The sequence below is a fragment of the Myxocyprinus asiaticus genome, chromosome 13, assembly GCF_019703515.2.
Source record: "Myxocyprinus asiaticus isolate MX2 ecotype Aquarium Trade chromosome 13, UBuf_Myxa_2, whole genome shotgun sequence".
In the NCBI taxonomy this organism is placed as follows: Eukaryota; Metazoa; Chordata; class Actinopteri; order Cypriniformes; family Catostomidae; genus Myxocyprinus; species Myxocyprinus asiaticus.
The window spans coordinates 42,713,904-42,732,265 of NC_059356.1; the positions used below are offsets into that span (position 1 = coordinate 42,713,904).

At 40.5% G+C, this 18,362-nt stretch overlaps 1 protein-coding gene across 1 annotated transcript in view; it reads left to right on the plus strand.

Annotated features, from left to right (window-relative positions):
* LOC127450053 (bMERB domain-containing protein 1-like) overlaps positions 1-13,947 on the plus strand; it is a 28,745-nt gene extending 14,798 nt beyond the window's left edge. The window contains exons 2-6 of the mRNA XM_051713765.1: positions 6,097-6,220; positions 7,181-7,254; positions 8,062-8,176; positions 10,720-10,793; positions 11,986-13,947. Of these exons, the coding sequence (XP_051569725.1) occupies positions 6,097-6,220; positions 7,181-7,254; positions 8,062-8,176; positions 10,720-10,793; positions 11,986-12,104 (506 nt within the window). The 3' untranslated portion in view covers positions 12,105-13,947. The remainder of the gene's footprint in view (positions 1-6,096; positions 6,221-7,180; positions 7,255-8,061; positions 8,177-10,719; positions 10,794-11,985) is intronic.
* The last annotated feature ends 4,415 nt before the right edge of the window (positions 13,948-18,362 follow it).

The following is an 18,362-nucleotide window of genomic DNA, read 5'->3' on the forward strand; positions in this document are numbered from 1 at the left end:
CATAGATCAACATGAAAAGGTAGATTTATGCTGTTTTCATTAACTTTCAAAAATTCTTTAATTTTCATCTACTAAAATCAGATGAAAACGAATAATATTCCAAACTAAAATTCAATTACAATGTAATCAGAAGAGGATGACTACAAAATTTGGTGCCAAAATTAACTGCGCTATTTCCCAATTTAGCCTGAAAGATTTTCTTTATGTTGTATTAGTGGCTGATTCACCAGATACTTATGCACACACACACACACACACACACACGCACACACACGCACACAAACAAACACACACACACTTCTATTGCTTCTATATAAAGGTTACTATAACTTTTTACATTTTTAGAATGACAAAATTCCATTAATTATGAATATATTTTTCAAAAAGAAAATGTTGCTATATGTCCCCAATGGAAGTTTTGAAAGATTTATTTACCCTTTGAGGACAATTTTGTCCCCATCTAAAGCTAACTACACACACAGAACATTTCTCACCTCCCTCTGATTCATGCAGAGTTCAGTAATAATAACATGAGCCAATTAGCACAGTGACGAACATACACAACGCATGCTGCACGACTGTCACTGATCTCCTTGGTTTCAGTGCAAGCGACTTTTGAAATATGACTGGTCAACACCAGGGTGCTTGTTAGTTGATCCTAGATAAGAGAAGCCCTGCTTCTGAAGCGATGTGTGATGATGTTGTTATTTTTGTCTACAAGGGGTGGACAACAAACCAGCAAACTGACGATTTGCCATATGGAGTAGGAGCATCATCAAATGCAATCCTCAATGCCATCACACATGTCCTGAAACTTGCAAATTTAAAGGGATATTTCACCTAAAAGTTAAAATTATTTTATCATTTACTCACCCTCATGCCATCCCAGATGTGTATGACTTTCTTTCTTCTGCGGAACACAAATGAAGATTTTTAGAAAAATATCTCAGCTCTGTAGGTCCATACAATGGAAGTGAATTGTGGCCAGAACTTTGAAGCTCCCGAAAGTACATAAAGGCAGCATAAAAGTAATCTATACGACTCCAGTGATTTAATCCATGTCTTCTGAAATGATATGATAGGTGTGGGTGAGAAAAAGATCAATATGTAAGTCCCTTTTTACACTAAATCTCCATTTTCCCTTTCATTTTTACATTCTTCTTCTTCTTTTGTTTTGGCAGATTCACATTCTTTGTGCATATCGCCACCTTCTGGGCAGAGAGAAGAATATAAAGTAAAAACGCTTTCAATATTGATCTGTTTCTCAACCACACCTATCATATTGCTTCTGGATAAAATCAATGTCATATGGATTCATTTGATGCCGTATTTATGTGTTTATTTTTTGAGATTCAAAGTCACCATCCATTTGGATTGTATGGACCTACAGAGCTGAGATATTCTTGTAAAAATCTTCATTTGTGTTCTGCAGAAGAAAGAAAGTCATACACATCTGGGATGGCATGAGGGTGAGTAAGAACATATTTTAGTTTTTGGGAACGAGACGTTGTGTCGATGAAATGACACTAGGGGTTGCCCTTGGGAGCCCCAAACACCTCTGATCTTTGAGAAAAGGCCAATGGGAATTGGCAAGTGGAATTTGCATGCCACTCCCCCAGACATACGGGTATAAAAGGAGTTGGCTTGCAACCACTCGTTCAGGTTTTCAGTGTTGTGGCAGGAGGGACACAACATCTCGTTACCTCCATCAGGGAACGGAGGTTACGAAAGTAACCAGGACGTTCCCTATCTGTCACTCACTCGACGTTGTGTCGATGTAGTGACACTAGGGGTCCCTATACAAAATGGCATAACTAGCTGAACTGTGTTACGTGAACTGGTGGTGCGAGATGGGCAGACCATTGTGTGCCTCGTAGCCAGCGCACCCGGCCGTCACGTAACCTCCCCCAACGCTCATACGAGCGTCGTACGGTCCCCTGGACCTCGGGGACAAGTCGACTGCCCAAAAAATGGGGACCAGCTGCCCCAGCTGCGGCCTCTTCTCTTTCTTCTCCCCAAAAGGAAAAATCATTGCGCTGGGGGCCATATAGTGTCCGCGTCGGGGGTGTCACTCCCAAGGGGAAGACACCACAGAGACCACACCCTGCCCGAAGGGGAGGAAATTGTGTGGAAATACGTCACATGGTCTTACCGAGTCTTGTTGTTAGTGGGTTCACCAACGTCAAGGAAGACGTGGGTTCACCAACGTTCATGGGGTTACATATGGGCAACCAGTGCATGTGGAGCACCTACCCCAGTACAGGGACAAATTAGCACACGTACTGGGCCTGCAACAAGTTTCTCCACAAACTCACCTGCCACAGGGCTAAGGAGGAAGGACATCCAGGGTCCACGACTTCTTGAACACGACTGGGGGTAAAAAGCACACGTCTTCGCCTCTGGGAGGGGAAAGGTGCTATACGCAAGCGGTACACCTGGCCAGCTGTCCCGCAACTTACCTGCTCGTATCTGACAACACATGGGACGAGACTGGCTTAACCCGCAGATTGTAGAACCTCGCGAAGGTATTGGGTGTTGCTCAGCCCGCTGCTCTGCAGATGTCTGCTAAAGAGGCACTATTGGTCAGAGCCCAGGAGGCCGCCACACTCCTAGTAGTGTGTGCTCGTAGCCACAAGGGGGGTGGTACGTCCTGGGCATGATATGCCAATGTGATGGCGTCAGTGACCCAGTGGGCGATCCTCTGTTTGGAGACAGTGCTCCCTTTCCGCTGTCCTCCAAAGCAGACAAAGAGCTGCTCAGAGGGTCTAAAGCTCTGCGTGCGATCCAAATAGTTGCGCAAAGCATGCACCGGACATAGCAATGACAAGGCTGGGTCTGCCTCCTCCTGGGGCAGCACTTGCAGGTTCACCACCTGATCCTGAAACGGGGTCATGGGAACCTTGGGCACATAGCCCAGTCGGGGTCTCAGTACCATGTGAGAGTATCCTGGACCGGACTCCAGGCATGTGTTGCTGACAGAGAACGGCTACATGTCCCCTACCCTCTTGATGGAAGTGAGTGCAGTCAGGAGGGCAGTCTTCAAGGAGAGTGCCTTTAGCTCAACTGACTCCAGCGGCTCAAATGGAGCTCCCCGTAGGCCCTGAAGGACCACAGAGAGGTCCCACGAGGGGACGAGACACGGTCTGGGAGGATTCAGCCTCCTCGCGCCTCTCAGGAACCTGATGACCAGGTTGTGTTTCCCAAGAGACTTACCGTCAACTGCATCGTGGTGCGCCACTATAGTGGCCACGTACACCTTTAAGGTGGAGGGGGACAGCCGCCCCTCCAGCCTCTCCTGCAGGAAGGAAAGCATTGACCCGACTGCGCATCTCTGGGGGTCTTTGCGTCGGGAATTACACCATTTAGCGAACAGATGCCACTTCAAGGCATACAGGTGCCTCGTAGTGGGAGCCCTAGCCTGAGTGATCATGTCTACCACTGCAGACGGTAGGCAACTTAGGTCTTCTGCATCCTGTCCAAGGGCCAGACGTGGAGATTCATGAGGTCTGGTCGCCGGAGCCAAATGGTGCCCCATCCCTGAGAAAGAAGGTCCTTCTTCAGGGGAATTCACTGGGGGGGGGGGCGGGGGTGCTGTCGCGAGGAGCGTGAGGTCTGTGAACCAAGTCTGGGTGGGCCAGTAAGGTACTACTAGGACAACCTGCTCCTCGTCCTCCCTGACCTTGCACAGCGTCTGTGCAAGTAGGCTCACTGGGGGCAACGCATACTTGCATAGCCCCCAGGGCCAGCTGTGTGCCAGCGCATCTGTGCCGAGGGGAGCCTCGGTCAGGGCATCCCATACCATGGACACCATGCCCATCTCAGGACTCGAGTCTGAAGCCAGTGTTGAAGCGGTCTCATATGCATCAACCTGAGCGGCATGACCACCGCCGAGGAGGCCATATGCCCCAGGAGCCTCTGAAATTGTTTCAGTGGGACCGCCGTTCTCCGCCTGAACACCTTCAGACAGTTCAGCACCGACTGCTCACGCTCGCTCGTGAGGCGCGCCATCACAGAGACTGAGTCTAACTCCATGCTGAGAAAAGAGATGCTCTGAACCGGGGATAGCTTGCTCTTTTTCCATTTGACCCGAAGCCTCAGCCAGCTGAGGTGGCTGAGCACCAAGTCTCTGTGCGCACACAACAAATCCCGAGAGTGAGCTAGAATCAGCCAGTCTTAGTGGGGCAAGGGCTGCCTCTGCGACTTTCGTGAAGACGCAATATGACAGGGAAAGACCGAAGGGGAGGACCTTGTACTGGTACGCCCGGCCCTCGAAAGCAAACCACAGGAAGGGCCTGTGTCGAGGTAAAATCGAGACGTGGAAGTACGCGTCAACCAGGTCTACCCGCCGTGAACCAATCTTGATGCCGGACGCTCACTAAAATGCGTTTTTGCATCAGTGTCTTGAGCGGGAGTCTGTGCAAGACCCGGTTCAGTACTTGCAGGTCCAAGATTGGCTGCAACCCACCACCTTTCTTTGTTACGATGAAGTAGGGGCTGTAAAACCCTCCTTGGCAGGAGGGACAGGCTCTATCACGTCCTTCCATAGAAGGGACGTGATCTCTGCACGCAAGGCAGCGGCATTCTTGCCCATCACCGAGGTGAAGCGGATGCCGTTGAACCTGGGCGGACGCCTGGCGAACTGAATCGCGTAGCGGAGTCGGACGGTCCTGCTCAGCCACCGCGACGGGTTGGGGAGCGCAAGCCATGTCCCCAAGCTCCGGGCGAACAATCGCGGCGGGGTACATCCGACATTGCCATGGTGGGTGAGAACGTTGCCATGGTCATGTTCTCGCAATGAGGACATGACCCATCCACGATCGATGTCGCCACGTGGGCAGCTCCCAAGCATGTGAGACAGCGATCGTGGCTGTCAGAAGCAGAGAGATAGCGACCGCAACCAGGAATTATACACAGACGGAAAGGCATCTTTAAAAAGACGCTCCGTCTGTGCCACTCTTTTAGTAGGAAAATATACTCTTTTATTAGGAAGAATATACTCTTTTAGCTGCTGAAGCGCCCAGGGCCGTTCTCTGCACACCACCCGTGCAAGAGGGGGAGAAACCACTGTAATGCGCCGTAAATCCAACAGCTTTCAAGGTGAATGGATCGGCGGAGGAATTCAGCCCGCTGAAACACAACCGCTCGGCTCTGAAGAAAAAATCTGAATGAGTGGTTGCAAGCCAGCTCCTTTTATACCCGTATGTCCAGGGGAGTGGCATGCAAATTCCACTCGCCAATTCCCATTGGCCTTTTCTCAAAGATCAGAGGTGTTTAGGGTTCCCAAGGGCGACCCCTAGTGTCACTACATCGACACAACTTCGAGTTAGGGAACAACTATAAGTAAGCCATTGGTAGATTGACTCCCTAAAAAATTCTGTGTGCTGTGGTTCTGTGGTGCTCTGTTTGTTTGAGCAGTCTGACATGTCAACTTCTGGCTCAACCAGTGTCATGAGTTTGGGGTGGAACTATCTGTTTGACTTACAATTTTTTTGACGTGGCAGATGATAAATGGGTAAAAAAAAAAAAAAAAAATTTTTTTTAAACTTACATTTTAAGAATGTACAACCTCTTGGGACCATAATTTCATAGAGACTTGAGGGTGTACTCTTAGACCAGTAAACAAACACCTTAGCAATCTGCCCTGGCATGCCAAGCAGCGAGTTTTGCACTGACTAGCAATTTATGCAAATCTGTTTCATGCAGATAGTGCTTTAGAAATGACACACCACCTTTAAATTTCCAATAGTTAAAAATATTTAATTCTCATTTCAGCTTTTTGAAAATAGTTCACAATTTGATTCAGTTATGAATAAATTCCAACTCTTGTTATTCCACTGGGATAGATATTTTCTAGGTATATATCCTTTTGGCTCAGAATGGTGACAAGGAATGGTGACAGACCATGTGAAAGCATCTGTTTTATCATAAAACATACAAATATATGGTGTGTAATGAGAAAAATTGTCCAGTGGATAATGATTGTAATTTGGGAGGGTGGGGGGTGGGGGGTGCTTTTTCTGAAATGATTTGTTCAGATGGGTGTAATGTCCTTGAAATGAAAGACTGTTCTCATCATAGTTCATCCCTACTTCACAGTTGAAGAGGACGTGGTGTCTATGGCTGATTCCACCATCACTGTGGAGGACATCGAGGGAGAGCTGTTCAAAATCGACAGGATAAAGGACGCGCTGGTCCGCAAAGAGTCTGAACTGAGATATATGTTAGTGATTTTCTCTTTCATTTTACATTAAAGGGATAGTTCATCCAAAATGAAAATGAAAATTCTCTCATCATTTACTCACCCTCATGCCATCCCAGATGTGTATTACTTTCTTTCTTCTGCAGGACACAAATTAAGATTTTCAGAAGAACATTTCAGCTCTGTTGGTCCATACAATGCAAGTGAATGGGTGTCAAAATTTTGAAGCTCCAAAAAGCACATAAAGGTGGCATAAAAGTAATCCATATGACTCCAGTGGTTTAATCCATGTCTTCTGATGTGATATGATAGGTGTGGGTGAGAAACAGATAAATATTTAAGACCTTTTTCACCATTCATTTGCATTGTAAGGACCAACAGAGCTGAGATATTCTTCTAAAAATCTTCATTACTGTTCTGCTGAAGAAAGAAAGACATACATATCTGGGATGGCATGAGGGTGAGTAAATGATGAGATAATTTTCATTTTTTGGGTGAACTATCCCTTTAAGTTTGATACCACTATTTTTGAACCTGTGATGGAACTTTTACTTAAATTATACAGTGCAAAGTACAGTAACTATGTGATATGCTGTGTGTGTCATACCACACTGTATCTAATTGTACTGTATTAGAATAGGAAGAACAACAGAAAAACACAATATTGCACAAAATCACTCAGCAAGTTTGCACTTTAATTTTAGGCTAAATTTTCAAACATGCTGAAACCACACATACACAAAAATCACAGAAAATGTTTTTATATATAAATAGAACTAAAATAACTAAGTGAACCTACAATACAATACGTCTTACTTTTTTCAGAATATCAGTAATGATAATCTTGTGTAGTTTAGGCCTACAGTATATAAAAACTGTTTATTGTATTGCTGAAAATGCTAAACTTGCTTTGCTTTGAATTACAGTTTCAAATACACAGTGTATATGTTTAAATTACATTCATTTTACATCATTTGTCAGGATGGACGACATCCAGTTGTGTAAGGAAATTACAAGGCTCAAAAAGGAACTTCAGAAACTAGTTTCCATCCCAGGTATGTTCTCAGAAGGATTCTGTACAAAAATAGTGTGCATTAGTGTCTTGATGTTCCATTGAGCTTGCAAGATGATACACAGCTCAATCTCAGTAGTGAAAAACATTTGATTTTATTTCCTATTATACAGAGACAGTTCAGCTCTTTGATGCTTGAAACAATTCTAAACCAAACATAACATTATGCTTGTTAGATATTCAAGTAGTATTGTTTGTGTCTTAAATACAGTATACTCTGTATTCTATATATATATATATATATATATATATATAACATCTATGTACAAGCTGATTTGTAATTTTACAAGGGAAACCAAAGAAATTTTTATGGAACAAATACCTTAGCATTGTGCAATTGCTTTTTATTTCTACATGTTTTACTGGTTATCCTTAAAAGCATTATTTATCATCTCCACTCTCATGTTATCTTTTCTTTAACACATGGTTGTGACATACCTCACTATAGGTCTCCTGTTTCCAAGAAGATGCATGAACCAAGCGTACACCATGTTTTGTTTTGTGCTGCATTACTCATTTTGCAAGTGCATACAAAGCTTGCACACAAAAAGAGGCTATTTTTCCAAAACTCTAGATAATTATGGCTTTTACTACACCAGTGTAAATGTCACATTTATTTAGAGACCTCCATTTCCTTTCAGGCTCAAATTTTTTATAGATTTTGATATTTGATCATATCTGTCACCATTTACTCAACCCGTTCCAAACCTTCTGTGGAACACAAAAGGAAATATTTTGTAAAATGTTCTTATGACTTCCTTCAGTATAGACATATTTGTGGTTTTGGTAGACAAAGAAAAATCCAACGAGGACAGACAGCGCGAGGAAGAACTCCTGCAGCAGATCCAGAAGTTGGTGGAGACGCGGGACTTTCTGGTGGATGATTTGGAGTTTGAGAGACTGAGGTCAGTGTTACAGAGCCATCCGAGCTTCTGTGTGGCCCTTAGGGGCCGAAACATGGGACACAACCTTTTGATTGCCAGCTAGCATGCGTGACTATCAGCCCTGAGAATGTGTTCTTTCCCTCTTGCTGCTGTCCTCTCGTCTGTGAAGATGCTGCAATCCAATTACCCTCCACTCAAAACCAATAATACACCCTTACCTCACCATGACCATCACACCCACACCTCAAACCCTCACATCACACTCACCGACTGTCGTACCGCCCCTCCGATTCTTGAGAAACGAGAGAGATTGATTTTTCAGAATATTCCGATACAATATTTTATTAATAGAATTGTGATTCTTTCTGTTTAGTGTATTGCGATTCAAAACTATTATATATTGCGACCTTATCTCACATATCTTTGGACTTCGGTGGTTTTGCGCAATAAGTGCTAAACATTCTGCTTTTCTTCATCGTAGTGTATAATGCCCTACAAAATGCAGTAACTATTGTAGTAAAAGTTACTTGAGTTTAGCATCTATTTTTTAGCCACTGTCATTTTCAGTTTTCTCTGAATCTGAGCATCGTCGAGCCGTCTGTCACAGGACAGATAGTAGTCTGAGAGACCCAGTTTCTGTCAAAAATGTGTAGTTACTATGTTTTGCCTTTGCATGGCAGCATAGAAAATGTGTAGAGCATAGAAACGTCAGTGTCAGTTAAAAAAAAACTGCCGAAAATCCTTACAAGTGAAACAACCTTTAAACTTATATTCTTAGCTTATTCTGCGTTTGCATTTAGTCTCTTTTTTCTTCTTCTTTTTTTTTTTTTTTTTTTTTTTTTACAAATTACTATATACAGTACAGTAGTATACTGTACCGTATATGTAAAAATTAGCTAGAAATATTGATTCTTGTCAGTGGAATATTAACACAGTTTTGTCAAGTAGAATATTGCAAGACTTTGAAATATCAATTTCCCCCACTTTTAATTTACATGCAAAAAAGAAAATGAAAGAAAGAAAGAAAGAAAAATGAAAAGAGACAGAGAGACAGTGTGATGTTTTTTCAGATGTGATTGCCATCTGCCAAGACCTCACGACTGTGAACTGTGCGTGTGTGAGTAATCGTGAGTGACGCACGCATCAGAAACCATCACGAATGAAGTCTTCACAGTTTATTCACAAGATAAATGAGCTGCCGTCACCCAGATGACAAACTGCTATTATAATGGATATTATAATGGATGGATGGTGAAGAAAAATACACAGCGAAAATCAGAGACATCAAGGATTCTCAGTTTACACATTATCTGTCATCAAAACAATGTGTGGAGAGTATAAATTATTCTTGGGAGTTGAGATCCTCTGTGTCTCACTTGAAAATTGTTTGTTTTGCCTACATTATACGAGGATAGTAAACCCTGAAATCACCTGCATTGTGGAGACCAGCCAATGATCCACACAAGGAAACCAACTTAATAAGCTTATTAAATAATATCATAATAAAAATGTAAAAATGCAGAAATATCTTTTTTTAGGGTTGGGAATTCGGTGACAGTAGTTCTAAAGTTTTGCTGCTTATATCATTCTGTGCTCACATAAATTTGAACCGCTGCCCCCAGTGGCCAAAGCTGGAAGTGTTTTTGAACGTATGGACAGATGTGAGCTCCAGTTTCTGAGTGAAATGTCCACAGAGTGGCGCCAAAAGCAAGTTGTATTTTTAGTTGTAAATGATGTACAGTAAAACAGTCAACAGGAATGCATATTTTATTCACTCTTTGCCCTAAACCAAACCCAAACCCTAAACCTAACCGTCAGTGGAGTCAAAATTTTATTTGAGAGGGGAAATGCAACCTCCAAATCGTGCTCATCATTGTTTATGTGAACACGATTACTTCCTGGTTCCCACAGGATCAGAACCTGTGCTTCACAAACACACTATCAGTAGCACAAGAGGAAAATATGTGCATATTTGAATTTATGGAAATTAAAATTAAAACCCTGAACAACCCAGTAACCACATAGTAATACACTAAAAAACACTTAAAGCACCTTAGTAACCTTCTAGTTACCCTCTGACAACCGTTCATAACATCCTAACATTGTGGCAGCAGCTTTTGCACAGGCTAATACCAGTCACATATTCTTTAGAAAAGTACTTTCGATGGTTCTACTGTGATAAGATACTATAATGAATTCTGACATATGCGTCATGCACTGTAAAAAAATTTCAGTCGGGTATATGCAACATAAAACAACAGTCAAACATCTAATTTAACTAGTAATATTCATGTAAAAATTATTTCAAATACGACTAAATCAACCTGAAAACATTAGGTTACACCAGCAAAAGTCATTTTTAAGAGATAGATCAAGTAGATCCTTTAGGTAACAATTGCATGTTAACACTTTTTACAGTGTGATATATGTCTTTTTGTAAGGTACATACCCAGCCTTGGAGTTTGTGGATACGTATGAGCATACGAATGTGTCCTGTCTTATGTGAATATATGTGTGTTTGTGCATTTGCCTCCCTAATATCTGTTATTCTGTTCCACACACAGAGAGAAAGAGGAGGACAAAGAAATGGCTGACTTCCTGCAGGCGAAATTTCCCAACCGGTGCAGCAGAAAAGTGTGTGTGTGTGTGTGTGTGTTTGTGTGTTACTACTGTATGGAGCTGTGAGCTCAAGGCCAAGCCTTTAAATCGCTATTTCTAAGCTTGGATTGCACAGTTTATCACAATAATACATTTTTTAAATATCCACATAATTGTTTTACCCGCTTCCTGTTCATGTTTAATGAAAATGTAAACAAAACTTAGAAATGTGCTTGTTTTATGGTTTTGTCAGAAGCACAGCTGTTAATTGTGTTCTCAGGGAGTTAAAAAGCTGTCTTCATTTGTTTTCCTGCTAATTCAAAACTGCAATAAATACGTGGAGGTCATTGAATGGGGGAAACAAGTTATTGTTTGACTTGCATTCTGAATTTGAAAGAATATAATCAAATACAAACCAGTTTGTGCTGTGAGTTTGTATGGCTGCATTTAAAAAAAATGTATTGATTAAATTTGATCCTGAACTGAACTTAGCTCAACTTTGTTCTGCTCTGTTCTGTTCTGTTCTGTTCAATTCAGTTCAGTTCAGTTCATTCAATTCTGCTCTATTCAGTTAAACTGAACTCAGCTGAACTGATCTTAACTCAACTCTGTTGTGTTCCATTTCATTCAGTTCAATTCAGTTTCTTCTATTCAATCAACAAAAGTCAACTTAACTCAGTCCTCAATTTAAAGAACTGTTCCACAGTTAAACACTATTAACAGCATTTGCAGCATAATATTGATTACCACAGGTATTATCACACTAAAACCATGTTAACATATAATATTTATATCTTGTGGCTATACTTTTGAAACAGTGTGTATTATAACACTTATGAGCTGGCCCCATTCACTTCCATTGTACGTAAGTGGCTTACTTAAATGAGGGACGAGTCAAAATTATTTTAGTGGCAATCAACATTATGCCCCAAATGCTGTGGATTGAGCTTAACTCTATATTAAACCTGGAACATTTCTTTGATTCAGTTAAGTCCATTTACATTAAATTAAATGCACTTTTATTTGCATAGCACTTTTCACAATGCAAATCATTCCAAAACAGCTAATTAACCCTGAACTGGCTAATGAGCATGCTCAAAATGGCTTGTTGGACATCTTTGCAAATATTCTTATAAAACTGCTCCTCTGCGCTTATGCTTGACAGTTTTCAGAAAAGCTTAGAATAATTCAGAGAAGGTCACTGCATCTCTCTCCCTCTCTCGCTCACTTAGGTCACACTAAGGACAAGAGAATGATGACCAGAGCCCAGCAAACCACATCTCCTTACTTGACCAAGACGGGTTTCACCCTGCTGAAGGAATGCTGTGGCTTCACCTGCTCCATCATGTAGATACGTCTAACAGAAAACAATAGAAAGAGTGCAGTATTAAGTGATGAGTAAACAATCCCTCAGACCAGTGATTCAGTACAATATTTTAATGCACACTATTCACATTTAAAGGGATAGTTCACCCAAAAATGAAAATTGGAATCATTTATTGACCCTCATGTCATTCCAAACCCATATTCATTTCTTTCTTCAGCGGAACACAAATGGTACATAACAGACTGAATTACATTAGTGCAAACTGCCATGCATATTATGAAGATCTAGACTGGTAACGTTTGTCAAGACAAATGTTGATGTTGGCTATACAAAGCCTTGTCTGAAAGTTGGCTTAACAGATACTGTAGATAGATAGATAGATAGATAGATAGATAGATAGATAGATAGATGGATAGACAGACAGACAGACAGACAGACAGATAGATAGATGAAGCTCGCCTCATATCAAATGCAAACCCTTTGGACACCATCTGTAGGTGTATGCACACGAGAGAGAGAGAGAGTGATGTGGAGTTGTAGTTCTCGAACTTTGGAGGTACACACTACAATATAACATAATGAAAATATACATTTTACTTAAATGTGAAGTGTGTAATTTTTGCACCACTAACGTCACCAAACGGAATTGCAAAAATAGCCAAAACAGGGGGCCTGGTAGCTCAGCAGGTAAAGATGCTGACTACCACCCCTGGAGTTTGAATCCAGGGCGTGCTGAGTAACTACAGCCAGATCTCCTAAGCAACCAAATTGGCCCGGTTGCTAGGTGAGGGTAGAGTCACATGGGGTAACCTCCTCATAATCGCTATAATGTGGTTCTCACTCTCAATGGGGCGCGTGGTGGATGGCGTGAAGCCTCCACACACGCTATGTCTCCACGGTAAAGCGCTCAGCAAGCCACGTGATAAGATGCGCGGGTTGGCGTCTCAGACGCGGAGGCAACTGAGATTCATCCTCCGCCACCCGGATTGTGGCGAGTCTGTGATTTGCTGTGATTTGGTATGTTTGTCACCCCTCCCCCATTCTTAACTGGCAAGTGTGTCATACCTCTGACTGAAGAGAGCGAGATCTAAAAAAAAAAAAAAAAACAGTCCAAATGTGTGACAACCTTGGCCAAATCCAGTTGTTTGGAGTCTGCTAGTGTGGCGCCAGTTTTAGGCTTTAGAAAAATCATGTTTTAAAGAGAAAATACTGTGGCAAAGGATCTTTTAATTTAATTGACGTGACTGTAAAGTTATTAAGTGTTGTAAATGTACACATGAAATTCTTGTTTAGTGAAACTAATCTGAATACAGTGCACAGTGCCAGAGGTAAAATAACAAATCGTAAACTTTTAATGACTTTAGATGTTCTTGAAGCAGCTTTAGCACGTTTTTTGCACGTTTTTGTAATAATGCTGTGGAATTGCAAATCAGACTGCCATACAGATCTGCTGAGATCACTAATTTTGCACCATTCCCATTTCAGCATTGTTACTTCTGACTTCTTTCCTCACATTTTCCGTCTTAGTTTTCAACTGAAATTTTGATGACCCAATATTAGTTTGTTTTAAACTTAATAACTATAGACAGTATATCTTTCTCCACTGTAATGTGTTCTGGTATTATGTATAAATAGTATATTTGTGATGCATTATCTTTGAGATGTTGCCATTTATTTTATCTTAAAAAAGAGGACTGGAAACAAAAAAACAAAAAAATGTTGGAAAACAAACATTGTGAATCTGTGATGATAAAAAAAATGTCTGTATTAATAAATGCAGAAAAAAAAAAAAAAAAGGTGCTCTTTGGTTGTACGTACTGCAAATGTATATTGTTATTCTGTTGAATTTCATGCCTCTAAATGATATTTTTCCACTAATGAACATAAAGTAATTCTGATGAATCAGCTGATGATTCAGTGTCTTTTTTCAGGCTTGTAAATTCACTATTTTTTTATGTAGTCAGAATTAGCCATTCTTGCTTGAATACCCTTGGCTTGACAGCTAGCTCTTAGAAGAGTTTTACTGGTTCTTACATTCTTCTGTTTGACAATAATGAAGGCAACCAGTTGGGAACTATGAATGCGTTGGCAATTTTTACACACTTTTCCAGATCTATGCATTGACACAATCTTGTTTCAGATGTAATTTTACGAGAATATAGTAGGTCTTGTTAGCACTGTATGTTTTTGTATATGCACAGTGTAGGGAGAATCAGCATGACAGTGTGCAGTTTGAACATTTTGAGTCATTGTAACGGGTCTGAATATATATGTAAATCAGTTATATACTCAAAGATTTCATACGTTTCAATGACAATGGAATGCCATCCTATGCAACAGCATTGTTTTTCATTAATAAGCCAAGGTTGTTGAGTGCATGGCTTTATTGATAGCTTCTTTATTATATTAGGCAGGAAGGAACTGAGAAATTACAGGAAATAAATGGCTGATGATGTGAATCTGCTGATATTTTGAATGACTATACTCTCCCTTTATAAAATTTAAGCAGAATCATATTTACATGTCCGATTCCTTATTATCAAGCTCTTGCAGATGATTAAATGGCTGTGACATTTCTGATGATTGGCTGAACACTGTCCACCGCTGTAGGGAAAACAAGTTCATTTCCTAGACTTGCTTCTGGCACTACACTGTTCAGATCAAACCTCTGATGTCGGATTATTTTATTATTTTCATTTTTTTGTGACAGTAGTGCAGAAGTTGAATTACAGATGACGAGTGAATGATTAAAATTCATTAAATTAAAAGAATGCAGATTATAAATGTTCACCTAAAAAGAAAGGTGGATAGAATAGAATCTTTAATGATCAGGGTGTTTGGAATGCTAATATTCAGATGAGAGTGAATAGAATAGAATAGAATAGAATGGAATCTTTAATGATCAGGAATATTAGAGAAAGCTTGTTTTCAGCTGAACAATTTTAATAGAATAGAATCTTTAATGATCAGGGCAATCAGAGACAACTAATTTACATCTGAAAGTGAATACTATAAAATGGAATAGAATCTTTAATTAATAGGGCAATCAGAGAAAGCAAATTTTCAGATTAAAGTGAATAGGACAGAACAGAACAGAATCTCTAATGACCACAGTTTGTGTTTTAAGTTTTTGAAAAGTTTTGCGTACAGACGACAACGTTGTTAAAACGATCCCCGTTCACACGGATCCGCGAAAATAACTAAAAACGCTTTATTATGCATTATGCCAGGCCAGTAGTTGGCGATGTCACTTTGTAAAGAAACACTACGCGCCTGCGCACATAAGCATTCTTCCACAGAGCGGTGAATACAAACAATGAAGATGGCGAAAGCATCGAGCAATTTTGTCTGGACGGACAATGAGGTTGCTTTATTACTACAATTACTTTGCTGGAGAAGCGTCAATAAACTCAAAATCTTGAGCGGCACAAACACAGTCCTGTAGTCCGCCATTGTAGTTTTGAATGTCTCGCGCGTTGTTTTGAAGTACTCGCGCGCATGCCTATAGACTGAACACGTAATACGTGTGCGCATGACGTCATCGTCGTCAAAAACGTGCACTTTGAAACCCGTTTTCAAAAGTTTGCGTTTTCAGGCCCCAAAACGCCGTTGTCGTGTAAACAGCCAAAACGCTTAAAAAAAATGTCCGTTTTTAGTTGAAAACGTTGTCGTGTAAACGGCCCCTCTGTGTTTTGTTATTTTCTCTCCCTCATGTCTCGCAGGTGAAGCCGGCATGCATGATCAGTGTTTCCATGGGAACATTGATTGTTCCCAGGGCAACGCTGATCATGCCACTAATTAGCGTGAATAGAATAGAATTGAAGGATCTTTAACTGACTAGGGAAAGCTCATTTTTTCCTGAAAAGTTAGAATAGAATAGAACAGTACCTTAAATGACCAGGGCGATTAGAGAATTACTTTTCAAAAAGTGAATAGAATAGAATATTTAATGACCAGGGAGATTAGAGAAAGCTCATTTACAGCTAAAAAGTTACAATAGAATAGAATAGAATATTTAATGACCAGGGTGATTTTCAGCTGAAAGTGAATAGAATAAAATAGAATAGAACAATCTTTAACTGACTAGGGAAAGCTCATATTTTACCTGAAAAGTTAAAGAATAGAATATTTAATGGCTTGCTTTTTGCTTGGATTGAACCAGCAACCTTTATTAGCTCTGAGTTTAAACCACGACACCACACCAACAAGGTGGTTGGTTACGAGAAAGCAATATCCATGATTTAAAATGCTTACTACTCTCACAATAATTTTTTAATTTTATTTATTTGCTTTATTTGTGGACTAGTAAGCTTGTTTGCTGTTTGACAAGAGAAAATGTTTTTCACTTGAAGTATTTCAATGTCTTATATGTCCACTTTCTAAACAGGTTATGAGTTTTATTGACCATAGACTCTATGCAGGATTTATTTGGCTGTTATTTCCTTCAGAGCTCCTTGAACTGACTTATATACCTGTTCAGTGGTATTGGCACAGTCGAGAAACTTAATTCTATCTATAGAAGTCTAAATGCCATGGGTTTCAAAGGTATTCGTCTGTCCTTGCAAACAAAAACAAACAAATACGTTTTTGGTCATTATTTAATCAAATAGAGGCATAGAAACTACTTTAACTGCAAAAATGTTACATGATTGCAAATCCTAAAATTAAAGGATACAACCAACCCCCTTTTTTTTTCTTTTTTATTATTCTGTCTCTCTCAACTTTTTCATCTGTTGATCTGCATCACATATGCGCGCGCACACACACACAAATGGGCCTTGAGTCATAACTGACTCATGTCAAGTTAATTACAGAAATGTTCTCTAGACTTCTTTCTCAAATAATAATGAAGAAAACCTTTGAAATTTACCCAGGCATCTGAATTAACATGTCAAAAAACGACATTGCAGTATTAATATGAATGTAATTATCTGAAATGACAGAGCATTCTTTGAACAAGTTTGATGTGAAATTAACATTTTATAATACAATAGAGAATTTTTAACAGAAGTTCAACTGATTACACTATGTAACACAATTTTTGTTCCTGGGTAGTAAGTGTTATTTCCTAATTGCTTATGTCTCAAAAGTATAGAAAATGGCTATTATTCCTCACAAACTTTGCTTTTGTGACCAGGACAGTGATATTTTGAAATGTACCTATTTCCAATGAGAAAACGGGCGAATTTGTGTCTTTTCGTTCACATAAAGTCCGAAAAAAAACAACATAACATGTATTTATACTAAAGTAATACAACAATGTCTACAAAGATTTAGAAGTGAGTCCTTTTCATGATTTACGATTATACTGTAAATCACTTTAACGAATCAGCCTCCACATGTAGTCTCCCATCATGTTCTCGTTATACTGTCCTTGGTAGCGGCGTTCAAATTCCAGTATATCCTGATGGAAGCGCTCGCCTTGCTCCTCAGAGCATCAAGGATATGGACTCTGAGGGACATCCTACAGCCTATTGTGCCGTAGTTCTTCACCAGAGTCTCAACCAGCTCCACAGAGTTTTCGGCCTTGTGATTGCCCAGGAAGCCCCGAACCACTGCGACAAAGCTGTTCCAAGCCGCTTTCTCCTTACTAGTGAGCTTCTTGGGGAATTCACTGCACTCCAGGATCTTCTTTATCTGTGGCCTTTACCTCAGATAGCTTAAGGAAGAAGTCTTGAAGGTACTTGAAGGCTGCCGACTCCTTATCTAGAGCTCTGACAAATTGTTTCATAAGGCCCAATTTGATGTGCAGTGGTGGCATCAGCACCTTTCGGGGGTCCAACTGTGGCTCCCACTTGACGTTGTCACTCCCCACAGAGAACTCGGTCCGCTGTGGCCAGTCCCGCCTGTGGTAGGGCACCTTGGTGTCCCTGCTGTCCCAAAGGCAAAGATATCAGGAAAATTTGGTAAAACCACCTTGGAGACCCATCAGGAATGCCACCATTTTTAAGTCTCCTATGACCTCCCAGCCGTACACATCATACTTCAAAGCGTCCAGCAAGGTCTTGATATGTATCCAGCTGGAACTAAACTGAACTGGTGGGCTTAAGACCCCTGTATTTATACTACTATTTATATTACTGTAAAGTTCTAGAAGTTACTCCAAGTTTACTCAGCACTGAATATATCTGGCATGTTCTGGAAAATAGGTAAATTTCAAAATATCACTGTCATGGTCACAAAAGCAAAGTTTGTGGGGAATAATAGCCATTTTCTATACTTCTGAGGCATAAGCAATTAGGAAATAACACTTACTACCCAGGAACCAAAAATAAATAAATA